Source organism: Alligator mississippiensis, chromosome 5, assembly GCF_030867095.1.
Source record: "Alligator mississippiensis isolate rAllMis1 chromosome 5, rAllMis1, whole genome shotgun sequence".
NCBI lineage: Eukaryota > Metazoa > Chordata > Crocodylia > Alligatoridae > Alligator > Alligator mississippiensis.
In genome coordinates this window covers 162,500,508-162,525,394 of record NC_081828.1, presented here as the reverse complement: position 1 = coordinate 162,525,394, position 24,887 = coordinate 162,500,508, and the positions used below count along the sequence as shown (strand labels likewise).

Sequence of the window (24,887 nt, the reverse complement as noted above, 5' to 3'; positions counted from 1 at the left end):
CTTTCTGTACAATCTATAGCCCTCAATATGTACCGCCCAGTCATGGGATGAATCCCACCAGGTTTCTGTTAGCCCTACTAAGTCATAGGTGTTTAGTGCAAGCAGGAGCGCTAGTTCATCCTGCTTGTTTCCCACTTATATTCCATTTTGTTTTGAAATAGCAAACCGCTATCTAGTAAATAATAAAAAAATGACATAAATACAGGTGTAGGTTTACTATTTTATCTTATCTTTTTTCCAGATGTAAAAAAGCTATAACTAAAAGCAATATCTGAACAAATACACACTTGTTTGTGCGTAAAGCTTGCAGTAAATGGTGAAGGATAGAACATTTATAATGCTAAAATGTTTGAATGCAAGTATCCCCTTGCATGTTGAGGTATTATCCTTAGTCATATACTACAGCATAAGAAATTATACTTCTTTGTCCCAGCAGAAATGGTGTATATCCATCTTTTGTTTGAAAAATCCTGCCTAAGGATCTTGCTGCAATAGCTGCACCTGAATGCAGAGCTTTCACCTGTGGGAGAGGGCTTTTATTGTTTCCTTTTCAGAAGGAGGTGGCAGGCCCTCTGTAGTGGGCTGCGGAGCCAGAAGCTATAGCTCAGCCGTAAGCGCTAGTGCTAAGTACAGGCTCTTCAGGAGGACTGGGCCAGCTGAGGGAGATAATTAGTGGCCATGGGAAGCTGAAAGGCTCCCAGGGAGGAGAGCAGAACAGAAGTAGAGAGAGAGTGGTCTGGCTAGTAGGTAGAATACAGAACCAGGGTTTTTTGGGGTCTGAGAACAGACCCAAAGGCTGTAAGACCGGGAGTAGCAGCACCATGGCAGAGAGCTGAGTCACAGCTGGTCCGAGAGGAAGGACTGCAGTGAGGAAGAAGCATCAGTAAGCTGAAGAGCAGCTTGTCTGGGGCTGAAGAGGACTCAGACCTGTGAGTTAACCCTTTATGGATTGTTAGAGGACCAACTGATGTACGAGGATGCATGTGAAACAGGTGTGTCCTGGGAATAAGGGACTGTATTGTGTTTAAAGATTTTGGAGCCAATCAATAACCCTGAACCTGCTACACAGACCTTGGCATTGTTAACTATGTGCAAATGGTTTAGTTGCTGCCCATTTGAACACCAACTTCATTTTGTGTCTTATGCTTCAATAACTGCGAAGCCACCTAAATAGGGTAAGGGAAGAGGTTCCATGCAGGACATGCTCACTGAAGGGCTCTGTAGCTCCAGATTTTGCCTCTCTTCAGGTCTCAAAAAAGATTTTGGGAGATTTTCAGGGCACTCTCAGAATCCTGACTTTGTTATGGTGTTGGTGTGATAGGGGCTGTTTTAATGTGGATCTGGAGAGGAATTTATATACTGGCTAGTGAGAGGAGCTGAGGGTTATTTGGCTATGTAATACATGTGTTTAGTATTTATGGTTATGTTATATGTATTTTTTGGGGGAACTGCTGGAGTGAATGGGTTGTTGGTGGTCCCTCATGTATTTTTGGCAGCTTTGGAAGAGAATCTTTTAACTGGGTCTTTGAAACATTTGATTAAACATGTGGTTCTTATATGATGGTGGTATTGATGTAGTCATTGAGGCCAGACGGTTCTTCTCTTGAAAGGTAGGTGGGGAGTAGCACTGTTAAATGTATTGTAGTTCTATGGTGTCTGTTAATTCTCACAGTTTAAGTCATGGCTTATTTTGTTTTAATTAAGTAGATAGTTCAGACAAATCCTCTGCCCCAGAAAGCAGAAAATGTACTGAATGGCAAGGTTTTGTTCAAAATGAGCTTATCCTACATAGTTCAATGAAATATTGGGAATGATCTGGAATAAAGTAGTGTTGTTCCATTGAAGACGGTGAATATGTGCAAGCTTGTGTCAGTTGAAAATCTGGGCCATGGATTTTATATGAATTCCATTTAAAAATTAAACTGTGGCCTTCTTTTTATAAAACATCACCAGTGGCCTACTTGCCTACATGGAGAGGATATTAAAAAACTTCAGATGACTTCCTGAAGTGGATGACTCCTGACCTTGATTGACTTTCTGTTTATATATAATTTATATAGAAATGTTGCAACATATTTATTCCAAACAAGAAAATGCAGGTGCAAGATTTTATCTGTCTGTATTGTACATCTAACACTCAATTACCTTAGCTTCTGTTGAACCATATTCTAAGCTTCTTCCTGTCTAACCATCATGCAATATTTAGTATTTTTAGCCTTTAAGGATAGTTCAAGCATTGTATTTTGACACTTGACCTAAAGACAAATTGCTCAGTGAGCATAACAAATAGCAAAAAAAAAAACAAAACAAAAACTGACCCTAAAACAGTTCAAGGTGTCCTGGCTGGAGTTAGTTTTCTTTCCTCTCCTCTGGATATAATATACCATATCTTGGTTTGTATTTGGAGAAGAATTAAAAATCAAATGTCTTTCTAGGTGACACTCTTTTCTATTTAACATGCTTGGAGATACTTGGATTGAATAAACATAAGTTTTTAAAATCCTTTAAAAAGAAGTTGTATAACAGAGACTCTAAAGAGAGAAAGAAAACCCACTGGTACCTTTGGCGTAATATATAACATAGAATGCATTATGTAGAATATATAATTATCTTGGACAATAGTAGGTTTTATAAACTAGGCATATGATACCTAGCTAGTACGCCTGTGCGAGTAGGCAGCTATTCGATCCGGCTTCGGATCCGGCTGCTTTGGATGCCAGGGATCCAATCTGGAGCTCCAGAGCGGTTTCCCGCTTCGATCTGGCTGAAGTGGCTCCGAAGCTTCAGAGCAGCCTCTGAAGCCTACAGTTTCTATTTAATTACCCACAATGACCATGATCAAGTTAGTAATTAAATAGAAACTGTAGGCATATACTGCAGAGACGTGGAAGAGATCTCAGGGATAAGCTGGTCCAGGGCTGTTCAGATCTGGTGAGGCTGTGGGCCCCAGATGACGCCAGCATGTGTTGCACAGGCTGCATGCTATGGAGGTGGGCCCCTAGGACCCCCTCACTGCATGGGCTGCTCCAGCAGCATGCAGACCCCCATCCTCAGCCACGCAGGCTACATTAGCAGGACCTGAACCTCCAAGGAGGCGGCTGGATGTAGAGTGCCTCTGCACTGGGCTCCTCCTGCCCAGCCCGGCTCTGGCAACTGTGTGCCCCGCAGCCCCAGCCTGGCCCCGAGGCGCCCCCAGCTCCGCGCGGGAACTTACCTGGTGCCTCCAACCACCACACATGTGGGCAGGGCGCGGGCCATGCTGCAGCTCCCCCAGCCACGCACAAGGGGTGGAGCCAGAGGAGAAGTTGCAGGTGCTGTCCCCAGGTCGTCCAGTCAGGCGCGGCTGGGGCAGACCCCCCTCCTCCCCCCGCAGCCCTCGGAGCAGTGGCGGCGGGACCCAGCTCGTATGATGAGCCTGGCCCCGCGGGGGTAAGCAGCTCTCCTCGCTGCCGGCTGGGGCCCATGGGCCAGCCCTGCCTGCCTCGCCGCTGCCCTGCTGCCGCTGTGGAGCAGGCTCCAGGACTCCTCGCCTGTCCCGAGCGAGGGACCTTGGGCCAGAGAAAATGGCTTGGTGGGCATCATGGCAGCCCGCGGGCCATGTGTTGGACAAGCCTGGTGTATGGAGTCTCTGCTTTAGGTTGGTACTCTTTTATAAGTTGTTTTGTTCTCCCCTTTTATGAGGCACCTGCCCTCTTACTATAAGCTCCCCTGAGCCTTTGTTGGGAATGGAGAATTAAATCAAATGACTTTCTCAGCAACTGATTACCAGGGTCTGGGTGAGAGAAAATTTGAGAGATTCTGAAGGAAATCATGAAATTATGCCTTGCCATACATAATTCCTTCCTTTTTAAAACTTACAATAGAAAGTGAACACATTGGTATTCCTTATGACAACATAGATACATAACTGGAAAGCGCAATTCTCTTTTTATGTTAGTTCTCACTTGACTCACAAAGATGGATTTACATATATGAACCTGATTCTTTGGCTTCATTTTGCCTGTGGAGTGCAAGAGCGTTAGCTGCCTCCCCTCTCCCTCATGGTGCTAGACATGTTGTTGAAATGATGACCTTATTTTAGTGTACCTGGTTTCCTGCTCCTTGTAGAGTCTAGTTAAACAAAACAATCTCCCCCCCCGACTCGTGAAGACTACCTTGTATACTTTGCCATCCTATCCATAGGTGCCGACTCCGTGGGTGCTCTGGGGCTCAAGCACCCACTGAAAAAAAATTAGCAAGTGCTCAGCACCCACAAGCCATGTCTATTTTGGTTTTGACATTATAACAAAGAAACAACACTGTGCTTTACTGAAAGAAGCAGCTTGTTACTTCAATCTGGCTCTGCAGCATCTTTAAAGACTGGGTGCTTCAGAGGCCTTTTGGTGCTTTTAGCTAAACCTGATTCAATCAGCTATTAGATAAAGTGCTAAAAAAGCCCCACTAAAGTGCCCGATCTTTATAGGTGCTTTAGAGACAGGTTGAAGTAACGCGCTGCATCTTCTGGATATGCACGGGGCTCAGTGTGGGAACTCGCCAAGTTTAAAGTGCTTTTCTCATGTGTATTTAATGTCTATAAGCACCCACTGGCAAAAACCAAAGTTGATACCTATGAGCCTATCCTTCCATTCCTGAAGTCTTCTACATTTCATTGGTATCAATTTCAAGTTGAGAGCAACGGAGAAATACCCTTAAAAGAACTCTGTAGGCTACTGTTTTAACAGAAGAATGTACTAGCAAAATATCTTAGTAAGCTAAGTACCTTACTACTTGGCTATATTCTAATCTTATTTATTATCATGGCCATATCTGAAGCAGCACCTACATTGCTAAAGGAATATACTCTACTTGAGATGTGTAAATTTAAAAAAGGCTGAAAGGAGGAACTTGGTTGAAAGCTGAGTCAGTTACTGCTCTAAGTAGTGGGAGGGAGTAACAAGTAGCTAGTTGACTAACCACTTCCCTTTGTTGTTGCTTTTAATTTTTGCCTGTTAATATGACTTAAGCAGAACTGTATTCTGTAAACCACCACGAGTTACATAAGTGGGAAAATGTATGCTGGGCTCGGTATGTTCCTTTCATTTAAGATGTGTAAGGTAAAGTTAAAGTATTTCAAAAGTTGCAGCTTGGATAGTCATTGGAAACATTGTATAAAATAACTGTGTGGTAGATAAATGGATGCAGAACATGTGGAAACAAATGTCACAATAACAGATCAACTTCATGGGTTGGGACAGGGAGGGGAAGGGAGATAGGATATCTGTCTAGGTCCAGGGAAGATGCATAGTTTGTACTGGTTTTAACTACTACTCTTTCTAGTTCATGTTTTTAAGCAGTTTATTCTGCAAGCTAGGAACAAAGAACAAAAAAAGACTTAAGGATTTTGGAACCTGTGATGAGAAGATTGGTTGTTTAATTTTCATTTTTCAGTGAGATGACCATGTAAATATCTGTTTAACTGCTGAATATTATTACTTAGTGCCAGAGGACTTCTGGGTTGCCAACATAGCAGCCACTTTGAAAAAGCATTCCATAGGTGATCCACCAGTGTGTCTCACTGTCATACCTGGCACATTGCCAATTTCATTCTTTATCATATTTTCTACCAGTCACATGGACAAATATGATCTTTTGGGGAAGAGGCAGCATGGTTTTTGTAAAGAGAAATCCTGCCTAACTAATCTGCTGGAGTTCTTTGTGGGTGTTAATAAACATGTAGACAAGGCAGGGCATCCAGCTGGACATACATTTAGAGCAGGGGTTTCAACCTGTTTTGATCAGTGTACCCCCAGCGACCAAACGCGGAGCAGTGTACCCCTGGCAGCTGGATTCTTAGCAGGGGGTTGGGGTGGCTGCGCACAGACAGATGCCAAGCAGTGCGGCAGCCACCACGGGCGAGTTTCTCTTGCCTCCCACATCTGGGCGGGCGGCAGCAGCGCGGGATGGTGCATGGTGGTGCTCCGTTCCCACCTATCTGCACATACCCCCTAGGGCCTTCTCAATTGCCCATGGTTGACAACCCCTGATTTAGAGTTTCAAAAATCTTTTGACAAGGTCCCTCAAAGGCTTGTAAAAAAATAAACCGAACAAAAAAAACATTTATAGATCTGGCCAGAAAGTAGAAAGCAAAAGCAGGGTAGGACTAAATCATCACTTTTCAAGATGGAAAAGAGATCAAATGTAGGATCCTGTGGGGATATGTACTGGGCCCAATTCTATTCATTATTTTTACTAGTGATCTGGAAATGGGGGTGCACTGTGAAATCTCCAAGTTGGTAGATGACACTGAATTATTCTTGGTAGTCAAATCCCAAGATGATGGAAAGGCGTTACAGAAAGCTCTCACCAAGCTAAGTGAGTCGGTGAGCAAAAAAATGGCAGATGAACTTCAGCGCCGACAAGTGCAGCATATTGCATGTGGGGGGAAAATCACCTCAACTATATTTACACAGTGCTGAATTCTGAACTCGGCTGTTACAACTCAGGAAAGAGTCCTTGGGGAGAGTTCCCTAAAAATGTCAGCTCAATATGCAGGGTCAACCAAAAAAGCCAAAAAAATGTTAAATTTATGGACGATAGATCTCTCAATAACTTAGGAACAGAATGCTTGGAGATGTTTCCTTTGTCATCTCAAAACTAACAATGATGGATGCCAGGGATGGTAATGAACAGGAGACGGAACATTCTAGATTTATCTAGTTCAGTCGTCTCCCTCAAAAATATCTAGCTTTGCCACCGTCAGAGACAGGATGCTAGGTTAGATGGACCATTTGTCTGACCCATTACTGCACTTCTTATCTCCAAGAACTGTATCTTTGAAAAACAAGAGGGGCCTCTTACAGTTTTCTACTCTTTGGTCACGTCAACTTAAATGTAATATTTGTATGTACCCTAAGTTAGGTTGATCTAAATGGCCCGCAGTTTAGGCATTCTTGGGTCTTAGTTTATCCTAAAAATGGTACGCCCAATCTAAAGTGAGTTCTCCTCAGAGGTGATCAGCCAGTTTTTAAAACGGCTTAACCCAGTGGTGTTCAACCTTTTGCCCTTGTGGGCCAGATAAATGGTGTGGGGCCAGTCCACAAACCTGACAGAATCCCTCCTGCTGCCCTTGTGGTGGGGCTCAGTGCCACCCCTGCCTAGCCTTGCGCCCTGCGATTGGGTGCCCAATGCAGCATGCAGGGGGGTTTCCTTGGGTCTGGAAATTTGGTAGCAGGGGAGTGATGCCATCACTCCTCTACTGCCAAATTTTTGGACTTGTGGGGAAACCCCTCTCAAACCCACCAGGCCACCCCTCCCCCCCCCCCCCGAGTTGCTTGCCTCAGACTGCCTGTGTTACTCGGGTGTTAAAGCGGTGAATACCTGCATGTACCCCCTTGGTTTAGGAGGCCTAAAGTAAGTAAACCAGGTGCCACAAGCGCTTGTTTGCACCTTTTACATATTTTAATGAAGAAATGTGAACTATTTAAAAATATTGCAGAATTAAGTACTTAATCAGACACAGGTTCAAATGTATTCTTAGATTATTATTTTTTTTTTATAATGATGAGGAATTGGGGAAAGCTTACTAATAATCCACTGGGACCTAAAATATAGTAGAATCTTATTTCTCATAAAATAGTAAAATAGGAAGAATGATTAACACTAAAAAGTCCTAACCCTCTCTTGTGCTTCTGGGAGTGGACTGCTGCACCCACAAGTAAGGTGATAGAGGACTATGGATGAACCTTTAGTTTCATTGAACACTCCTCCAGTGGGAGTTTTGAGTGACTGATTCCTGAAGTTTATTCATTTTGATGTTGTTTTGTCTTAGGCTGTGAAGCATGATTTCCAACCCCCACCCTGCTTTAAAAAATATTTGTTTTTGTTTTTTTTTGTTTTTTTTTATAGGTAGTTTCTTCAGATTAGCAGTTACATGTGTAAATGGTACATAAAGTCTGGGGAGTTTGTTTTTAATGTACATTATTTTAATATTTTTTATGTCTTTAATTGTTTTTTTTTAAATTTTAAGCTGCCCTAAATCTCTCTTAGGGTGGCTTAAATGCAATAAATAAAATAAAATTATTTAGGAAACTTTTGGAAAGTAACCTAAAGAAGAACACTCTCTCCAACTGTTTGCTCTCTCTAGAAGAATCCATTAGTGGCCCATGCAGCATTGATTTGTGTATGATTCAAATCCCATCATCCTCTTTCTAGGATTGAAAATGTATATGAAGCGTTGTTATTGTGGATATTAAATTAAGAAAATGATCTTGCTCCCCATGAAGTCTATAACAAACCATAGAATGAGTTGACCCTAGGTTTTTTCACCTCAGCCTAATTAGTTGCCAATTGATTGGAGTACTTAACATGTTTCATGGCTTTCATAGAGTAAATAATTCTAGCCCCCATGAAATGTGGGCAGTGTGTAGACTAGCTTATGGAAATATGTTAGATGCCTTTTGAGTTAACTGACAAGCAGTTAACTTTAGGGAGAAATCTTCCGCTTTACAATTGGGGTCAGACTAAATTAGTGTTCTGTGCTGATAAGTTAATTTTGGCAAAATCTTATATCATCCAAATATTTCCTCTTACAATATAGTGGGATAAGTTAAAGCAACTCTTAAGAATATTTTTCCTTTCCTTATTTATGTAGTTTCTGAAGTGGGGACTGCAAGATTTATCCTTGATCTCTTGTTTTCTTATACAGTGCTATCTAGCATACAGAGGTGTTAAGTTTGATACTTTTTTTTTTCTAAATCACATTTGGTTCAAGAATATAGATTGTAAAACTGTTAAAAGGACGTTGTGGGTGACATTTTGGGTATGTCATAACTCATTGTTTTCAGTAATGATTCAGGTAATACCCATTGTTGAACCCTCATCTCTGTCTACATTAGTAAACATGCACAATTCTCTGCTGATAACTGTAGTGTAGTTTGGACTCCTTTTGTTTAAGGCACTATATTATGTTGGGGAAATGATCCTGTTCCCATTTAAGTTACTAGCAAAACTCCTGTTGACTCTGGGCAGCCTATTTTCACACGTTTTGATGTAGTGCTGGTTGCTTTTAGTAGGCAAGTCATGTTAATTAAAAGTGCCTGTGTGTCACGTGTATCAGTGGTGCAGTGTATGCGTGTGCTGAGAAAATGGCAGCAGTGCGCTTTGAACTGAAACACATTGAACGTGTTTAGTTCAAAGCGTACCATCACAATTTTCTCAGCACGGAGGCACTCTGTGCCACTGATGCGTGTGACCCGCGAGGCTTCCAGCACACGTCAATTTATGTGCTCCGGCAGATTCGATTAATTGAGTCTGCTCTGATGCTCTGGATTTCCAGTGCATTGGAGCAGGCTCCCCGCGTGCGCGTAAGCATCCTTTTAATTCTTATTTAGTGTCCAAATGTATTGCACTAATCCTGAATTATGGCTCTGAAATTTGTTGATTATAGAAAAGGCTACATTGTTAGCAATGGGTATTCTTACCTAGCAACACCTAGGCCTGGAATGCCTACTGACGTATTCTTAGAAAGAGCTTTTACTACGTTTGGAGTTTGCACAGCTATGTGGACAAGTATTGTCTAACTTGAACTTGAACCTACAGTCACAGCTTGTCCCTCTTTGGAGCTCTGGCAGCAGAACTAGTTCTCTTTTCAAGTTCTGTTGCTAGTTTCTGTTTTTCCAATCTTTGTTGAAAGCCTTGGAACGGAGCAGTGTGCCTATTGTAAATGAAAATAAGCTAGGCAACAGGAATTTAAGCCCAAGTACATTCATTTTTCTCCCACTCAAAGAACCAACCCACTCCATAAATTCAATCCTTCTTCACCATTAGGAAATAAGACAATTTGATGTCAGAAAAATGTAAATGTTAGACAACAAGTCAATCTTCTGTAAAGTTTTAACAGCTATAAATGAATAAAGGAATTCAGTTAATTAAAATTCAGTTGGTTATTAAAAACTGAATTAAATTGACAGTGAAAGTACAGCCTTAGGTGTGTGACTGTGCATTTTTAAAGTGCTACATTTAATGTTTATGCAAAAGTAAGTCTTTTTATATTAGAAAGTGATTAGCACCTTGGCTGTATGGCTCTCAGGATTTTTTTTGTTTGTTTTTTTGTAACACTGTGTAAGATTTCAAGATTTTGTTTTCAGATTTGACCTACTTAGAAAAAAGTTCTGATTTAACACCATGTAATATATTCCCTTAGTTTTGCAAGTGCCTTTGGGTAATGTATTGTAGAAAAAAGTAATTTCATCTTGGAGCATAAATGGACCCTATCACATCTTAAGATATAGTTTTTTTCACTCCTTATGCCTAATTTAGCTTTCAAATACGACCCTGTGTTTAATGATACTACACTCTATCAACAGGGGCGTTTTACCAGTAACTTAATTCTGTTTGCATACAAATTCTTTGTGCCTGGCTGATGTAAAAAGTCTTTTCCTTGCAGTAAGAAGACACCAAGTTTAACTTGGTCAGTTCCTTTTTTGCAAAGGAACAGCTTTATCTTTTAAGAGGTCAAAATATTCCCTGGTTAGCTGGAGATAACTACTTAGGGTCCCTGAAGTTGCTTTATTTTAGTGCTGTGCAGGTTAAATGCCAATTGAAAACAATCTGACTGCCTTAAAAAAACAAACCCACACCACATGTAGAGTGACAATAGTGTAAATGTGAAGGTGTTTGAGGTAGGAGAGCTTACTGTGTACCACACCACATGCAAATACACAGCTGCCAGTGGTAGGCCCCTTTCTTCCTATTCCTTTGCTGGAGCTCCAGTGTTCCTAAGCAATGCGGAGAATGAGAGGCAGAGGAACAGCTTGGGGCCATTGGTAAATGGGCTTCTAGGCTGGTAACAGATGTTTAAAAAACCCAAAACAAAACAGTGCTTTGCCGGAAGAGAAAGCCAGGTCAAACTAAGTGCTCCCCAGCGTCTGTATAGATTGGGCGCTTCAGCAGGGTTTTGGCACTTTTATCTAAAGCTGATTCAATCAGCTATTAGACAAAAGTACCAAGAAGCCCTGTTGAAGTGCATGATCTGTACAAGCATTGGGTGAGTTGGGTCAAATTGATGTGATGTCTCTTCTGGGTATGTGCTGCGCTCGGCACAAGGGCATGCCAAACTTAAAGTAGAGCAGTGTTTTATTGTTTGTTTTTTCTTTTTCATGTCTGTAAGCAGTCCCAGTGGTTTTCTCCTTGCTGCCCAGGTGTGGAGGAAAACATGCTTCCCCCAAGCTGAATCTTTCAAGAGCAAGCATTGTCAGTGTTTATACTTACCTTCTTGACCTTTGTGGCTGACAATTCACTTTCCCAGCTTTCAACTATTAAGAGCTTTGCACTTCCTAGAGTTGTTTTTAAAATGCCTTCTACCACAGTTCAGCTAATTTCATACTTTGTGATGGGCCTTCTAAGCACCAGTATAGTTGAACCGAGCTTGCATTGGCTTGGTTAGATTCTGTTCTTTCTTTCTGGGGTTAGTGTTTAAGAACTAGGAGCTGCTTACAGTATATTGGCTTTTTGTGTTTAGTGCCAAGTGAGAGAAATGCTTTGGATAAGAAGCAACTTTTACGGTTTCTTGAACTTAGTAGCTTATAAAATTACAAATATACAAGTTAATTTCTATTAAGAAAAGTATATACCATGCAACATAGTTTGGCTTTTTTGACAAGGTAGCACTATATGAATAAAAATGTTAAACTTGTTTTTATAGTGGCAGTTGGCAGGAGAGGGGGTTATAGTGAATTATAATCATACTTGACATGAAAGTTGAAATTTTAATACCTGATTGAATAAAACAGGAAGGCAAAAATTAATGAAGGGAAAATTAACACTGTCCTCTCAGGACAATCATGCCAGTTTAATAATTAGATCTAGTTAAATAAATCTATTGTTTTCAACACTACCTTAAATTCTGCTATTTCCTAATTACAATTGGAGAAGACTAGGTTTTCTCTTAGGTACTTTCTTTCTAAGTAGTTTCTTTGACATGGAAATCCTTCTGTGATGGTAAGCCATTTCTCCTTTGCCCCCCCACTTCTTCCCCAACTTACCAGCTGGATGCTGGTCTCCAAGCTGCTGGTCTGCATATCAGCTATTGGATCAGTATCAGCCAATATGGCTGGTTAATAATCGGCCACCAGTATCAGCCACATTTTTAAATCGGTGCATCCCTTGTTCACAGTGCTCATCCCAGCATGGCACATTATGGCTTCTACAGCCTTTAGATAACCAAACTCTGTGTATTTCAATTAGACAGTTTGTAAATGTCTTGTAACCTAGATCAGTGTTTACTTTATAATGGCTCCCCTAATTGGTTTGCTCTCTTGTTTACTAGCCTTTGGTATTTTTTCCCAGTCCACCTTACAAAAGTTCTGTCTTGGAGCTAGTTTGCATGGTATGGCTGAAAAATGATATGGTCAATGCTGATGAGTGAGGGTCTGTACTGAGATGATGGAAACTTGTCAAGTACTTTTCTTATTGGCATTTTACTCAAGTTGCCCTTCTACCAGGCAAGATTTGGGTGCGTCTACACAGAGTGGACTGTCTTTGGGACTGTCTTGGCATCTTTGGGTCATATATGAGGGCTACAGCATTCAGGCTTGCCGAGAGTAAAAAATTGTCCTGCTTGCTACTCTTAATGAAGAATATCCAGTCTAAATGTTTGACAGTTGAATTCATCTGCATATAAAGTCATCCTGTCATTAAATAGGCAGGGATATGATTGACAGCATGGCAGAGGGTGGCATATATATGTTGACAATGATTAGGTCATAGAACTGGACAGCACTCTAAGTCTTGTCCCTTGGTAGTGAATGGCAAGTCATTACCGATGAAGATAGCAAAGCCATGGTTCCTGATAGCTACTGAGTCTGCAAGGCTGTAGCTTGAGAGCTTTATCTTCTGCAGCTGTTACATACGTGTTTCTTGTAGAAGGACTGCATGTGGCATCATTTCCCTGGTGATGCATTCCAGCACTGATTGCTTGAGCACAGTATAGGTTTCAATATTAAGGTGTTGAACAGTCAATCTTTCCTCTCATTCTGTAGTTAGTATATCAAAATTGGAAAGTATAGCATATCAAAATCCAATCCACAGAGGACTGGATATGACCCAGTTGAGCAGAAAAGCATGGTGCACCATTAACCACCTTACAGGCAAAGGCACCAAAAAATGACATTGCCCTGTGTCAGCAAATACCATCACAAAAATACTGTGCAACAAGTAGTACAGTAACCCAAGCAAGCAGCACACAGAAATGATTAGACATCTGACGTGTGAACAACTTAAATCACCCTACGCCAACCTAATTTAACCACCTCCATCTCTGACAATGAATTTGACACAGCAGTCGAGACTGGCATGGCTTTTGGACCCAATAAGATATTCCCAGAATTCTTTACCAAGCTCAGAACCACAATGAAAAAATGGCTTCAGAAATTTGTGTATAGATGTCTAGAAAGTAGCAGACTTTCAAAAATGTGGAGAAAAGCTGACACTGTTGCTATCCTGAAACCCAGTAAACCACCAGAGGATTCAAAGATCTATCAACCGATCTTACTACTTTGTGTTACGTACAAACTCATGGGGCACATCCCCACGAGTGGGAATGTGTGTTTCTCTGGGGACAGATAGCAATAGCACAATGTGTGCCACTGCTGCTTGTCCCCGGGGAACACCTGTGCTATGTGTGCTTTCGTGTGTGACATTTTGTGATGGGTGGGGTAGGGGAGGCTGAGACTAGCAACTATGCTGGCCCTAGCAACCTTACCTGGGGTCCTGGGGGCCTCCAGGAGCTGCAGCCATGGCGGTCCTGGAGCAGGAAGCCTGGCCGGCAGCTGGAGCATGACTCCGGCCAGCCAGGTTTTGGTTTTGGGTAGCACGTGCTGTATGTGCCGCTGTCGCAGAGCACTGAGGTGCCCTGTGCCTGCAGAGGGGAAAACTGCTAGGGAAGTAGCCCTAGCAGTGACTAAGGAGCACAGCTGTGGGTTGCCGGGGCAACCAAAGAAGGTCAGCTGACCAGAAGGGGCAGGGCCTGGCCCTTATAAAGCCCAGGAGCAGAGGCCAGGGGGAGTTCCCTGCCAACACCCAGAGAGGCAGGAGCTCCCTAAGGCAGGATGCGAGGAGAAGCCGAACTGCAGGTAGCTTGACCTGAGTTGAGCAATGTTGTTTTAGCTGAGCGGCTCTACGTTATGTTATAGCCTAGGGGCTTGTGTGTTTTGCTTTGTTGTTGTTAAACCGGTGGTTTGGGTGAGGCTATTGGGGGTTGGAGGAGGCCTCATAGGAGACTCGCAGTGGAGTGTGAGGACCCCGGTGCCAGCGGGCGCAGCACACGGGGTGCATAGACCCCAGCCCCAGAGAGGGGCATTTGAGAAGCCCTAGTGTGGGTGTGGCGAGCCCCAGAGAGGGGAGTGCTATTGAGAAGCCCCAGTGCAGGCGTGGCGAGCCCCAGGCAGGGGCAGCATCATTAGGAAGCCCAAGTGTGGGCACGGCGAGCCCCAGGTAGGGGGCAGCATGACTGAAAAGCCCAAGTGTGGGCACGGCGAGCCCCAGCACGACTGAGAAGCCCAAGTGTGGGCACGGCGAGCCCTAGGAGAGGGTGTGAGCATCACGGAGAAGGCCCAGAGAGAACAGGAAGGGGCCAAGATAGGGATAGACCTGAGTTAACATCGGCGAGGTGTGGACTGTGGTGTAGGGGAGGAAACGGAGCTGCAGATAGCGCCCCCTAGCAGCGGGGCAGTATGAGGGCAGCCTCCTGCTAATCAACACTGATTTATTAATTAAGAACAAGGCATGGCAGGCAAGTAGGCAGGTGGTTGCCCCAGAGACAGGTGTGTGGGCCACATTGAGGGCGGCCCAGAGTGACTACCTGTCACAGCCACCCCTTCTTTTTTTAGGTGCTGGGTTTTGGTTTTTTTGATGCTGGGATCTCCTGGGGTCAAAGAAATCCCTTGTGCTGCAATGTAGTAGCACAGGCAATGTCTGCAGTGCCATGTGCCACACATCTGTGCTCCTCTGGACTTGCCCATGGAGTACATAATCCTGAACAGAATTGAGAACATCATTGATCCCCAGCTCACCAAAAGAACAAGCTGGCTTTTGGAAAAAATGGTGTACCAATGACCAAGCTATATTATTTGCATCTGACATAGAAAATGGATTTGAAATGAGGCAGAAAATAGGCAAGGTTGTTATCAACCTTACAGCTACCTATGACGCTGTATGCCACCAGGGTCTCAAATGTAAACTGCACTCTTACTGCAAGCTACATGCTTTCATTATGAACATGATCTCTGGCAGATCATTCAGACTCATTGCTTTTTTCTCCTTGGCTGGTGGAGTACAAACTCTAAAGAATGAGGTTCCCTAAGGGTCAGTGTTAGCACCAGTACTTTTCAATATCTGTAGCTCAGATTTCTCACATACTACATCCAAACCATGCCTGTATGCTAACTATATCACAATAATAGCTCAAGAAAGAGACATGACCGATCTGGAGAAGACACACTATTGAGATGGAACTCATCGCTGACTATCTCCACAAGTGGCACTTAAAATGGAGCATCAATAAATTGGTATCATCACTCTTAGACTCAGATAATCGTTGAGCCAGGAGCATGCTGAATTATCAGTATCCTTCCCCATGAGAATACTCCAGCCTACCTAGGAGTTGTATTAGACTTATCTCTCATCTGTAAACATCACATTCAGAAGGTCAGCCGTAAAGTTATGGTTAGTAATATAAATACTTGTTTCCAGTTATGCATACATCTGAGCATGACAGAAGTAGATGACAAATACTTGCCATCAATACACTGTATATTCTCTTGCGAGACCAAACTGCAGTATTATAATATCATTCATCCATACTGTAAAGCAATTTCATGCTTGGTAATGAGAATGAATGAAGCAAATTAAAAAGCAGTCCTTTGTGCATGTGTTTAATTTTTTATTGTTTTTACCATATTTTTAAACATGAATATGGGTAAAGATTTTATTTCCCTATCTAATTGACCAGAATGGGAAGTGGTTGTTACAGATGAATGCTGTTTGCTCGTATTAAATACCATAGGAGACATAAAAAATATGCTGTTAGATTGTGTAGAAGTGAATATGTAGATAAGAGTAAACTTTCAAAATTATGATTCTTCAACTAATTTTCAGTATATACAGAGATGTTCTTATTCTGGGCAACATAATTATTTGCTGTATTTAACCAAGACAGTTGCCTTGAGGAAATAAATTGTCATTAAGTAAGATTGCTGAGGCCACATCAAAGCTAGTAAATACATAATGGAAGATAAACAAGTCTCAGTTCAAGGCATAACTGCAGAGTATATGATTACTGTTGCAGGCAGTCCTCATCTTACAATGTTTCGAGTTGCAACCTTTTGCACTTGCAGCGCTTCTAAGTTGACACCGTTTCAACTTTCTGACATCAGTTTTGACTTCACAACTCTTGATGCCATGCCACACCACATCATGCCAGTGAACAAGTTTGCTGTGTTGCCCATCTCTCTGGAGAACATCTGTCCAAACTTCCTTAGACACTTTCTTTAAGAAAGCAGCCAAGACTCCAGAAAAACCTCCAGCCAGGACTCCCGAGAAGACTCCAGCCAAGAACCCTTCAAAGATTCTAGTCAAGAGCCCTTCAAAAAGTCCAGCAGAGTTACCTCAAAGTAGTCCTTCCAAATCAATAGGATTGATATTTACAATATAAATACATTAATGTAGTTATATTACTCATCTATAATTGATTGAGTACAAAATTCTGGGTTATTTTTTATGAAAATAGGATGTCAGGCCTTGGTTCAGGAACCAATCTCTCATTTATAACATTGTTTCCTATGGGAAAATCAGTTCCAAGTTACAACATTTAAATTTAAGATGTAGTTTTCAGGACCCAATTGTGTCATAAGTCTGAGGACTGCCTGTATAGACTTTAGAGTTTGTTTTCAGTAGTTGTAATATTGAATTATGGCTCAACTCTTTAAAAACAAACTCTCTTTCTATTGTATCATCACATAAACAAATGACACACTAAACAATGCTGAACTTCATCAGGGAAGTTTCCCATTTGCATTAGATGTGGCATTTTCAAAGTATGGATGAGTGACTAGTGGTATACACTCTTCAACATAACTATTTATTCATATGTACAATGCTGTAATTGTCCTACAATGTACACCTGAAAATAGAGGTTTACACTGAGAGTTTGCAGCCTCTCAGTCCAGTTCAGCTGGGGCACAGTCCTTTCTTGTACAAAGCACTTTTAGCTGCTATTCAATTTTGTGGGAGTCCTGTGGATGTAGGATAAAGCCCCTGATGAAAATGTCTGAAGGTGTGAACTGATGTGCTCTATGAAGAGCTCTAAACCGTGAGGGTGCAGACATGCACAGTGAAGAACCACTTAAAAATGACCTACAAAGAAGAGGAATATCCAAGGGCAGATCTGGGAGATATGCAGTGGTACACTTGCACCTCCATTTGATTCCTGCTCTGTGCAAAGTACAAAACCAACTGTCTAGTAATGGTGGCAGCATTTCTATTCAGGCAGAAGTGGGGGGGGGGGAGGGGGAGGCTGAGGTCCTGGCTCTGTTATGATGCACCTGATTCCTTCTAAACTCTTCCTTTCCACAGGTGTTAATGACCCTCTCTCCTGTTTAATGGTCTTAAATAGTTGCACTAATCAAGCTCTCATTTGTTTTGCATTTCTGCTGTCTGTTAGCTGCTCCTGCTAATGTAACTTTTACTTCACAGCCCTGCAGACTGCTTTTAACTATAGCTAGAATCATTAACTCAGGTATGAAAATCATTTTCAGTGAAACACTGGATGCCTGTCAAGATGCTCAAGAAGGCTAGGCTTGTTTTATGAATCTGAAAGAGATGACTCTTAATAACTACAAGACTAATGAAACATCTTTTGAGTTATTTTTGTCTAGTTGGTTGTGTTTGTATTCATAATGTATTATATAGCAAATGAATGAACGTTCCAGTGAAGTTGTACTTGTTTTTGCTTCAATCTTAAACTAAATAATAAAGCTTGGGGCCCCTGGCCTATTAGTAAAGGTTCTAGTTTCTTTTTAACTGGAAAAAAGTGTTGTGACATGTAAATGATGCATCACACTATCTGCACCCATCTTTTAAAAGTCCTAGACTAGTCTATGAGGACACTTTTTTTGAGCTATTTTCTGAAATTCCCATACACTGTTTGTCCTTTGACATATGAAAGTGCTCTGTTTCTAGCCTGTCCCAGGGGACACAGGTCAGGGGGCAGTGGGTGGGGCAGGGGCCCACCACACTCCCCAGCCTGCAGGGGAAAGTCCTGTTAAGCACTGAAGTGCGATTTATTTGTTAAATGCATGAGTGCCAGCAGGAGGCAGCACCTGGAAACTTGTATGCCTGCTTCATGGTGATAGCCAGGATGAGGTAGCAGCAAGGATCTCTGCAGCTCACTGCCTGGCTGGTCTCTCTCTTTCTCTCAAAGGAGCCCATTCCTGTAGGAAACCAGGAATCCAAATGTGCTGCAGCCTCCTGGCGGGCACATGCCACTCACGGTGGATGCAGATAGCATGTGTGGGTGCGGGGGTGCACCCCCAAACCACACCAGATCCCCTTGCAGGTCAGCACATGGTGCTTTAGTCCCACTGCCAAGGGTTGCTTTGGGGCAAAGCAAAGAGAAGGGGAATCCCGCTGCTTCCTGGATACTTTCTGCGGTTCTCACCCTCAAATAAGGGCTGCCAATAGAGTGGCGTCTGCAGATCTCCCAAGTGATGTCAGCTCGCTTGGGGAAGTGTGAGCTCTTCCAGGGGGTGACTAGGTATACATCTCTGTCTGTCACGATACATTATAAGCAGAGAGAAAGATTGTGTATATGTATATATTTCTGTAGATATCTATATATAGAGAGATACGAGTGTATATATATGTAACACTTCTGCCAGGGACTTGTCAGCAGCAACAAGGGCTGGGTTCAATTTTGGGGTCTAAATGTACTTTTACCATGGCTTGAGCCCCCACCCAGACCACCTGGGAAACACTAAATAAGTTACTAGGGAGTCCTGCATAAACAAAACCCCCTCCTCGCAAGCAGTGTAAACACAGAGGATAAATTTTATTACAAAAAACCAAGGCAAAGAAAAACACTAAATACAATTTAAAACGCTACCAACTACAAGACATAGTTCATAGATTGCACCCTCTTGGGGAGGCTTCACCCATGCCTAGGCAGTCTGGGATTTAGGGTTTCCGCAAAAGGCAGTTCCAGGGCTTGTACTCTTATACCTGCCCTTCAGGAATGGGCTGGGGGTGGGGGCTTCACTAGAGAGTCCTTTGAGCTGCTCCTTGGAATTGCTGGGCCTTAGGAGAGCGTGGGTCCTTCTATGTTGCAAGGGGTTCCTCGTTGCTCCCTGTGACATTGTAGGGCGATCCCCACTTCCATGTGCTGGCCTTGAGGGGTAAATTGTGGCTCCGTGCAGCATGCCGCAACCCTAAATTCCTAGTCCTAATCCCAGCTCTGCTGGGCAGAAACTGCAAGAAGAAAACTCTGAAGGAGAGGTCAGGCCTTCCTCACTGAACTGGGCAGCAAAAGCCGGCCAGACCTATACTGCACTGAGGCCTGAACATATACAGCTGCTCCTTACTTCACGTTGTAGTTATGTTCTTGAAAAATGCGACTTTAACCTAAATGACATTAAGCAAATCTAATTACATCACAGTAGTTACCTACTAGCAGGCAGCACCCAAACAACATTATAACCGAACATTGCGTGACTTCAAATGAGTATGTTCTCTAATAGATCAGTGATATAATAATGAAACAATGTTAACCGGGTCAACGTTAAGTCAGGAATACCTGTAGTTGGGATAAAGCCATGCAGCTAGGCTGAAACACTATAGCTGTAGAAACAGCAGAAAAAAATGGCCCAGGTTTATGGCTGCAGCCTGGACACCTGGTCTCAGCTATACTCCATGCTGAGATAATACAGTTACAAATCAGAGGGGCCCAGGCCCCAGTAGCCAGTAATTGCCAAGACCCATTTTCTGGGCAGTTAGCTTCAGTCATTAACACCCCCATAGCATTAGCCCACTTAAGAAGAAAAAAAAAAAAAAGAGAGGGACAAAATGGGAGTCTCAAACTCCAAAACCAACATTCTCTCCCTCTAGCTGAGGCTTTCCTTTCAAATAGTGTTTGCTTGCCTGTCTAGCAAAGAGTGGAGAGACCCTCACTGGCATGGGGAGCAGGTTTTCTGGCTCCCAATATACCTGTGCAGCTCTCAGGAGGCAGATGAATAATAGCCCCAGAACCTTAGTGAGTTGTTCTTGTATATACTTGGTGTGTCATCAGCCAAGCCTTGTCCAATCCAGGAGGGTTCATTTTTAGTCTTTCTCCTGACCAATCTGCCTAGATCATTCTTTGCTTCCTCTGGTCAGTAAAGCCAGAGGATTTTACATATTTGCCCCAAATACAGGCCCCAGCTTGCCATGTGCTGAGCAGATGGCCAGAACAACAGGGACCATCTTGCCCATATCAAAACACACGCTCACACAAAACAATAGACAGCAGTGTGTGTGAGACAGGAGAGAATATATATGTACGTATATATCTATACATTTTGGTTATGTAATTTGTGATGTAGCATTAAAGCACACGTGTGTAATGGGTGTATAAAAGAAAGGGATTTACAGTATATGAAGTTTAGCACATGTTTATTGTTTCAGGAATGATAAAAAGCAAACGTTGTGTAGGCCTACTGCTTTATTTTAATTGAGGCTATTGGTATGGCCTGTCTTTCTTGTAGTAGTTTACCACACAACCAGCTGAATGATTAAACAAAATATAAATCAGTATATTGTGTAGATGCAATGTAAAAGGTGTATTTAAAAAAAATAGTCAAACGAGTCTACATGCCCACTAAACTAAAATATCATTCCTTTCATGTTGTTATACATTTATGGCGATCCCATGTATCTGAGTCATTTTCCTAAGGCAGTTGTTTTACTCATTTTGTGTGGCAAAACTGAGTAGTTAATTTTAATGTCGTGTGTTGTGCTTTATTTATTAATGCACTATGTAATCATTTAACCGGTCTATTTATTAATGCTTTTTGATACAGTCATGTTTATAATGAGGTGTGGGGGCCTCCAATTTTCTGTTTGCCCAGGGTGTCAATAAATCTTAATCTGCCACTGCCGGGGGACCAGAACTAAAGCAGTAAGCATGTCCTGGCTGTCCTCAGGAAACTCCAGAGGCCAAGGCATACAGAGATTCCTGCTTTTGCCAACCTCCCCACCCCTGCCCCTGACCTCGAGCTGGAGAACAGTGCTGCTGTATGTCTTCATCTGCCCAGACCACTTCAGAAATGGCCGTGAAGTACACTTCTGCACAGTGCTGAAGTGCACTGAATTTGAAACACTCTGGGATTTAGAGCCTTTCAATGCACCTCTGTCTAAGGCATAAGGTGATTTGAAAGTTACATTGGCAGATATTTGTGTTTTCCTGAATTGTAACGTAAAATATCAAACTTAAAAAATGTGTGGATACACTGGATTTTGAAACTTTTGATTATTCATGTTAGGTATAATTTTGCTTTTTCTACATTCTTAGGTTATTTCATTTTTAATTTCTTACCCTTTTTCATATGCATTTGTTTTTCTTGAGTGGGTTTTGAGTATTTCAGTTGGCATTTAAAACTCATGACAGGCTTGAGTTCAAAGAAAATATATTCTGAATGCATTCCCAAACTAATATGTTGCTTAGTAATTTGATTTGCAGGAAATGTACTGCTAAGCACTGCATGGAATGTTCCTCAGATTCATACTTCCCAAAATTAAATTCCCTTACTTGTAAAGTTACAAGGCCCCAGCAGCTACTGATTTATATTTTGTGTAATTGTTCAGCTGGTTTTGTGGTAAACATCTATTAAAAGTTGTAGTGTACATCATTGTCCATTTTGTGCATGTTTCTGTCTAAGTAGTTCCAATATCTAACAAGCTACAAAAAAGAAGAGATTTCAGGCTGTGAGAGAGAGAATACATAGAAAGAGTCATAAAATAAAACAAGTATCACACTGCCAAATTTGTCTATATATAATTGCCTAATTTATATATAGAACTATGTACATGAAACAAATATTTGTACAGGGTAATGCCTATAATCTTTTCCTAGTATTCACAGTTACTGCTCTTATTCGTTTAGGTGTGTAATTGTATTTCCAAGTTATGAGTCCATTTTTAAAATGGATACCAAACAAGCAGGCATCAGTGGACTTCGGGCATGCAACAGTCTGCCTATGTACTATCAGTTGCAGGCTTAGATGCTAAGTATTCAGGCAAGCTTGTTTTTGTATGCAGAATTGCAAATCTAAAATATTTGAAGCATGCATGCAATGCCATGCTCACTTTCATATCGGTGGTATACCGTAACACCTAGAGTGAAATGAAGAAATATTGTGAAACTTGAAGCCCGGAGTCCAGTTTGTTTATATTGCTGGACATGTTGGTTGTATTGCTGACCTTCTGACTTCGGCTTTCTGCCTGGAGAAAGAGTGTGTGATAGAATGATTGCTTCAGTAATTCAAGAGTGGTTGTAATACACTTGACAGTTTAGGTGCTTCTGAAGTTGGGAAACTTTTTAAATGGACCCGTATCATAGACTTGGAACATTCAATGAGGTAATGAATGGTGAGCCACCATAAGGATATAAAAAGAGTGTATAAAAAATAAGACTGTTTCAAAGTAGAATTTTATATTTAAAATTATAAAATGTATTAATATGGGTACACTGCTGTACTCATCATATGAGATAAAGAGAAAAGTGTGTGTGTATAGCTGACAGCTGTGAATGGGTCTAAAATTTTTCAGCTTGATAAAAGGATTAGCATTTTTGGTAACAATCTTCTTTGTAATGTGTTTTAAGTTTTCTGAATACAGAAAAAAAGATCAGATCCATAATTAGTGTTAGAGCTCACAATTTGGGACCATATTTTCAGAACTGCTTAGAACCCATAGGGACCTATTTTGATACTTCAGAGCCAAATATGTGCTGTGGTGTGTTTAGTCTCATTCTTTTTCATTTTATGGGAAATATTTAAATGTGAGCAGCTTTTCCCAGAGATTAGGAAATAAGCCTTTGTGAGGAAAATCCAGCTTTTTCTGTCCAGTCATTTGTAACAATGTGTACATTTGTGTATACGAAAATGGCATGAAAGATGGCACTTTTCATTCTCTACCTGTTGCTTGCTGGAAATAAAAAAAATTATCTTTCTTAAAGTTGGTCTGTCATAGGACATCTTTCACACAAATGATATTTTAGTATTGAAAATGGCACCTTGTAAAAGTCGTCTATGAAAGTGATATGTTGAGATAAGTAATACCTAAAATGTGACTTTTCGGTAAATTATGGGCCTAACCCTGCTCTTGGTGAATGTTTCTGGCAAAATTTTCATTGAAACTGATGTCCTTTATATTCTACAAGTTCCTCTTCGTACACATATGGATAGTATTATACTGTGCACGTACATCATGCTTTCACTCAAAGGATTGGAAAGCACTTAATCATCACAAATGCATTTAGCTTTCATTGTGCTTGTTAAACAGTTCAGTAGTTACCAAATGAGGTACAAGGACTCAAAAGTACACATTCTCTAGCTCTAAGGTTCAGTTATGAAAAAGGAGTAATTCATCAGTCTGTCACTCCTGGGTAATTTTGAGTCATATTTCTGCTTTGCTTCCAGTTTGCTCTTGCTGTATATGGATTTTTCTGTTAAATTGTATTGATAGTTAATGGCTATTCTGCTTGTGCTGCCTCATCCACCAGGACCAGTAAGTAAGGAGTATGGAACCAAGGTTCCATAAACTCGCTCATTCTTTGCCCTTCTGGTCCAGGGCAGTGTTATACATAAGTAATCCTTTCTACACACACAATCCTGGAATATAGTGAGTTAGATCTTCACTCCATTTTGGTGCTAATGTCCATATGGACATTATGGTCCATATGGTTCATTCTGGGTGAGATGCTGGGGAGTTGCAGCATCCAGAGGAGAATGCTGAAACTTGAGCAAGACCTTTATGTTGTGAAGGCGGGGGAGGCTTTCAGAGAATATGGGAAGGTGCAAAGATGAATTAAAGCCAGATTGGCCTCCTTATCTTGATATGAGTTCTGTTTAGGGCTTCTTAGGAGCTGTCTATACATAGCACAATGTTGTACATTAAAGATAGTTATTGTGTCTTTATGTATTTCTATTCAGTGCAGGTTTGTTTTTTTTTTTAGTATGAGTTGAATTCTAGTTGCAAGTCATAGATTTGTAGATGTTAGGGGTTGAAAGGGACCTCTCGAGATCATCAGGTCCAGTCCCCCTGCGCTTGGGCAGGAAAGAATCACTTAATCAAAATGCACAGTGTCTGATAGACTCTTGACAGCTAAATCTGTGATAGAAATATTACAACAAAAACAGTTGTTTTTTAAATATACTCATGCTGTAACAGCATGTGCCTCCCAACCCAAGCTAGTGAGGAGGGGGCAGGAAGGATGGATTGACTCAAGCCAGAGTTTTTTGTTGAAGGGAGGCACATTCAACCACAAAACTGAATGTCCTTTGAGGCATTAGTTGAATTCCAATCAACAAACCATGGAAGAGATACTGTTTCTGTACCTGGAGGGCAGTGAGGATAAAGAGAACAATGAAGACAAGTGTTTGAAGACAAGTGTCAGCCTTAGAGCAAGAGAGAACAGCCGAGATGATTTTTGAGGTGCTCAGAGGTGGTGTGAGCTGGATTGGGCTGCTTAACCCTCGGAGGCAAGCATTAGTTTTTGCATTGCAGTTGCCCAATAGCTCCTTTTGTTGAAGAGGAGCTTTCTTCTTTGCTACTTGGGACTTGGAGCTGCCTTCTTTTCCCCTTTTGAAGATGTCAAGTTTCTC

General features: G+C 41.8%; 1 protein-coding gene across 2 annotated transcripts in view; it reads left to right on the top strand.

Moving 5' to 3' along the window:
* The first annotated feature begins 369 nt into the window (after positions 1-369).
* The window catches only part of HDAC9 (histone deacetylase 9), a 657,492-nt gene continuing 632,974 nt past the window's right edge, over positions 370-24,887 (top strand). The window contains exon 1 of one of the 2 annotated variants that reach the window (XM_059728942.1): positions 370-992. In XM_059728942.1, coding sequence (XP_059584925.1) covers positions 968-992 — 25 coding nt within the window. In that variant the 5' untranslated portion in view covers positions 370-967. The remainder of the gene's footprint in view (positions 993-24,887) is intronic. The other variant, XM_059728941.1, reaches the window with a different exon arrangement.